This window comes from Pseudopipra pipra, chromosome 6 (genome assembly GCF_036250125.1).
Source record: "Pseudopipra pipra isolate bDixPip1 chromosome 6, bDixPip1.hap1, whole genome shotgun sequence".
NCBI classification, from domain to species: Eukaryota; Metazoa; Chordata; class Aves; order Passeriformes; family Pipridae; genus Pseudopipra; species Pseudopipra pipra.
Window position 1 is genome coordinate 3,992,450 of NC_087554.1, and position 5,144 is coordinate 3,997,593.

Consider the following 5,144-nt stretch of genomic DNA (forward strand, 5'->3'; position numbering starts at 1 on the left):
GCAGATGGCAGAAACAGAGAGCTTTCCACCCTGTCTGAGGTGGAAATTGGAGATAAAAATCCTTGATCCCTTTTCAAATCAAATCCCAAATCTATTAAATCAGGTTTTATGGATTAGCCATGAAATCTCACTCCTCTCCCTCTCTCTCCTTTTTGGGTCTGTGTTGTTTGCTGGAATCCTCCATTCCCATTGGACTGAAGAGGAGAAACACAAAGGGTTTCTTTGTGTGCCAAAAGAAGTTTTACATGTCTTCTATGGTCAGAAGATATATATATTAAATATATATCCTGTTAGATTTGTCTCCCAAGGGTTTCTATTTAACCTAAGTGGCCACTGCAAAAATAAACTCAGGGTTTCCAGTAATAAACCGTCGGCCCATTCATAAACAGTTGCTGCAGTTTATTCCCCAAACACACAGGAGAAAAAGTTCTTCCAAATCAAATCTTTCCACAAAATGCATGGTCTTGTGCTTTTTGATTTCTTCCAAACTTATATCTGGAAGCAGAATCAATCATCCTACACACATATTATTTCCGATGCTTTGACAAATTCCCCAAACAGAAAACTTCCGAGAGAAATCCCTTTGGCATGCCCTTGGAGGAATCTCACTCTCTTTTCCAGGTGCCCTCGAGAGGCTGGGATCATTTATCCCATGAGCACGGACTCCATTCTGGCTTCATAAAGACCTATGCAGCCTGTTTTTTGCCTGTGGCATAATAATTGGCTCTGAAAATAACATGGAGATCTCTGGAAGGACAGAGAGTGGGTGAATTGCTGCTGCAGTGCTGGAGGTAAAGTCTTGACTGCCTTTACTCAGTCTCTGTTAACAATGAAATCAACTTGTGCATGGACAAAATCTTCCACCAACCCCTGCCTGATGGTGCTACCTGCCTGGAGTTTCCCTGGGATGGAGGAGAACTCTGAAAAACTGAGGAAACTCTGAGGTAAGGCAGGAAAATTAAGGATTTGATTCAGAATTTAGTGATAAAAAATGCAGCAATGAGGAAGAGAAGAGGAGAAAAAGGATAACACATGTTGGAGAACACTTTTACACAGGAATTCATGCAGATTCAATGGCACAAGAGTCTGCAGTTTCAAGTCTGGGTGAAGACTGTAGAGGAATTGAATGTATATCAACAGGATGAGGAACTGAGGGAAGGTTTCAATTACAAGGGTTGGAAATATCTAATCCAGTGGCAATATCTGATCACTGTTCTCCCAGTAACACAGATCCCAAACCGAGAATATTTACTGACCAAAGGCAAGCTGCAGACACATTCCTGGAGGGTATTTCACCTCAGGAGCTGCAGGAGAAGAGACATCTTAAGAAATGAATAAATTCTCTATTATTTAACTACAAGAGGCTCTGGGTTTTTATATGCTTTCATTTGGTGGTGAGACCTTGTATTAACTGTAGGCTTAGGGTATTTGAAATGAAGCAATAGTTTGAAATACGGGAAAATTCATCAGTGTGAATAAGGGTACAGGGTTGCAGCTGTGAGCAGGATATTTGTAAAACATCTATATTAGTGAAATGTCCAGAAATGTCCTTGTACAGATATGGGGCTTGAAACTGGAAGGGAATTGGGTCAAAGGGGAGGTTGTGACAACCTACTTTCTATAAGGACTTAAGGAAAAAAAACTTGTAAGATCTGCTGATGCTTCTTGCAGAGATGGAAGAAGCATTTCTGTCATAGCAAGAAAAAAGTCAGCAGTTCTTCCATTTTTTTCTTTTCCATTTAAATTCAGTGCCAGCGCCAGCTTGTTTATGTCGATGTTTATGAAGTGGGAATTGCATCAGGAATTGTTTCACCCTCCATGTGTCTCTGCAGGAATGGAAGGATGGCTGATGGGAACTGCACTGAGGTGCCCCAGTTCACCCTCGCAGGACTCACTCAACACCCACAACTGAAATTCCTCCTCTTTGGGCTCTTCCTGGGCACCTACACGCTGACATTAGTGGGGAACCTGGGCCTGATCGCCCTCATCAGGGTCAGCCCCCGCCTCCACACCCCCATGTACTTTTTCCTCAGTGCCTTGTCCTTCCTGGACATTTGCTACTCCTCCACCATCAGCCCCAGGATGCTGCTGGACCTCCCAGCAGACACCAAAGCCATTTCCTTTGCCGGCTGCCTCGCGCAGCTCTACTTCTACGCGGCGTTCTGCACGGCCGAGGTTTACCTGCTGGCAGCCATGGCCTACGACCGCTACGTGGCCGTCTGCAAGCCCCTTCTCTACGAGCTCATCATGTCCCCCGTGCTCTGCACGAGGCTGGTGGCCGGTTGTTTCCTTGTGGGGCTGCTGAGCGCGGCCGCCCACACTGGCGCGGCACTCCGGCTGTCCTTCTGCGGCCCACTGCTCATCGACGACTTCTACTGCGACGGGCCACCGCTCTTCCTCGTCGCCTCCACGGACACGCGCCTCAACGAGGCTCTGGTGTTTGTCCTGGCGGGGTTCAACATCGTTGCCACCAACCTGCTCATCCTCGGCTCCTACGCCTGCGCCGCGGTGGCCGTGGGCAGGATGGGCCCCGGCGCGGGCCGGCGCAAGGCCTGCTCCACCTGTGCCACCCACCTGGCAGCCCTCGGCATCTTCTACGTGTCTCTCGCCTTTCATTACATGCAGCCCAGCTCGGCCCACTCGCTGAGGAGCAAGAAAGTGGCATCTGTGTTCTATACCACCCTAGTGCCCTTGGTGAACCCTGTGGTTTACAGCCTGAGGAACCAGGAGGTGAACAACGCCCTCAGCAGCTTCATCAGGAGGACAATGTACTGATGAAAGGCTACCTTCTATTGTTTCCCTGGGTTTTTTCTCTTTAAGGAGAATCTCTCATGTAGAGGAGACTGAGGGGAGTCCTCATTGCAGTTACAACTTCCTGGGGAGGGGAAGAGGAGGAGTAGACACTGATCTCATGTGGTGACCAGGGACAGAACCCAAGGCAATGGCCTGAAGTTGTGTCAGGGGAGCTTTAGGTTGGATGTTAGAAAAAGGTTCTTCTCTCAGAGGGTGGCCGGGCACTGAACAGGCTCCCCAGGGCAGTGGTCACAGCACCAAGGCTGACAGAGCTCAAGGAGTGTTTGGACAATACTCTCCTGCTCATGATGTGACTTGGGAATGGTCCTGTGCAGGGCCAGCAGCTGGACTCCATGATCCTTCCCTTCCAACTCAGCATATTCTTTGATTCTGTGAGTCTGGGAGGTCTTTGAGACTGTTGCCTCCAAGAGCATTTGGGACGTTGTTACAGCGGAAAAATTAATTAGTCTGCTCTCAAACTCTGTCCACTAATAAAGTTGCATCACTCTTGTCTCACGTACAAACTTCTTGCCCACTTACTCGACCTCGACTCTTACCCTCTACCTGCCATGTGATAGACATGATGCCACTGGGCAAAACAAGGGAAAAGGTGTCCAAGAGCCCGAGACGGGGACGCTCAGGATCTTCACACACAATCACAGGATGGTGGAAATTTGATGGGACTTCTGGAGATGACCTAGTCCTGCTCAAAGCCAGGGCAACCAGACAGGCTGCCAAGGAGTGAGTCCACTCTGAATAGGTTTAACCATGGGCACCCCACAACCTTTCTGCGGTTTCAGTCTTGATTGCCTTTATGGAAATAAAGCTTTTATTTATGTTTCAACTGGGTTGTAGAATCATAGAATCACAGAGTGGTTTGGGTTGGCAGAGACCTTAAAGATGGTCTTGTTTCAACCCCCTGCCATGGGCAGGGATACTTTCCACTAGACCAGCTTGCTCCAAGCCCCATCTAACCCCAGCTGTGGGCTCTGACCTGCAGGCAATGCTTTTCCTAGAGCAGCCCAGGAGGATCTTGACCTTTCTTCACACATGGACTGGCTCATGGGCAGCCCGCTGTCCCAGCAGGTCACACTCCAGCCTTTCCTGCTGCCTGGGGTTATTCCTCCCAGGCTGCAGCACTTGGTTGAACCCCAGGAGGTCCCTCCTGACCCATTTCTCCAGCCTTTCCAGGTCTCTCAATGGCAGTACAACCTGCATGCAGTGGTTGCATTTCCCATCAAAATATTTGCAGCTACTTAAAACCATCAGTTTTCGGATATTTTAGATCTTCTGGTATCATCTTAAAACCATCATCACTCTCTTTGGTTAACCAGAACTCTTTGCTTTCTTTTCCATTTTTGGTAGGCAATTTGACTGAAAGCTCTATTTCCAGAGTGTTTGGTGAGCCTGAGTTCTAATGTGCAATACTAAATGAAAAATACTTTCAAAGTCAAGATAAAATATATAGTTTTACTAATTCTCAACAAATTTATTTTATATATCTCAATATTTTGGCTGAATGCTGCACTAACTCATTTGTTGGTCACCTCTAGGCCCCAAGATAGTCACCATATAACTTCATATCCTTCCCTGAATACACTTCCCTGTATACATAAAGCACACATTAAATGAGCTGTTTAAATTCATCTTCTGAGTCTTTCCTTAATGTAAATTTTCTTCTCTAGATTCTATTAAAAACCAGAGGTGCTGTTTCCCTTTGCTTAGCTCAGCAGAGAACATGAAACAGTGGCCAAGGACAGAACTTGGGGCTTTTTATTTCCTTTTGGACATTTCTTTCGATGGAGATAGACTGAATTCCATCAGATGCCCTATTGCTCAGCCTCTCCTCAGGTGTGATTCCCCAGCACCATCTCAGGATGTGGATCCCCTTGTTGTCCTTGGTGTTCCTTGACTGCTTCCAGGTCACACTGAGGAGCTCACACCACCCCCCACCCCACTGCTGATTCAGGCAGGTGCCAAGAAGTTCTCCAAGAGAAATAAGGTGCTGATGTCCCTTTCCCTCACCCAAAGGCAGAAGTGAGGAACTTCAGGCTGTGGAGAAGTTGTCACAAAGTAAAGTGCTCTACAAGTTCTCCTTTCCTTTAACAAGGGGGAAAGTTTCCTTCTCCTTAGTGTCTGTGAACTTGTCCCCAGGGGCTTGTTAGAAGGATGAAGTAGGTCTGCCATGAGCTTCCTGAGAGGGTTTCAAGATCTTTAGAGGCTTCTTCAGGATGCCCAGAAGGGCTTGTTAAGCTGAAGACCCTTGGGTGGCTGCTCCCAGGGGAGGGCCTTCTTTTGGGAAGGGTAATTTGGGATGGAAAGAGATGTAAGGACTGAGCTGCTGTTGGAGT

General features: G+C 47.5%; 1 protein-coding gene across 1 annotated transcript; it reads left to right on the forward strand.

The window, feature by feature from the left end:
• The first annotated feature begins 1,839 nt into the window (after nt 1-1,839).
• Nucleotides 1,840-2,863, forward strand: LOC135416766 (olfactory receptor 8A1-like). Its single transcript, XM_064660081.1, has one exon. The coding sequence runs from the start codon at nt 1,843-1,845 to the stop codon at nt 2,773-2,775; it is 933 nt and encodes a 310-aa protein (XP_064516151.1). The 5' UTR covers nt 1,840-1,842; the 3' UTR covers nt 2,776-2,863.
• Nucleotides 2,864-5,144: the final 2,281 nt, after the last annotated feature.

What these genes read in the sequence shown, in the direction of transcription:
- LOC135416766 (XM_064660081.1), top strand. Translation starts at nt 1,843, where the DNA reads ATGGCTGATGGGAACTGCACTGAGGTGCCCCAGTTCACCCTCGCAGGA.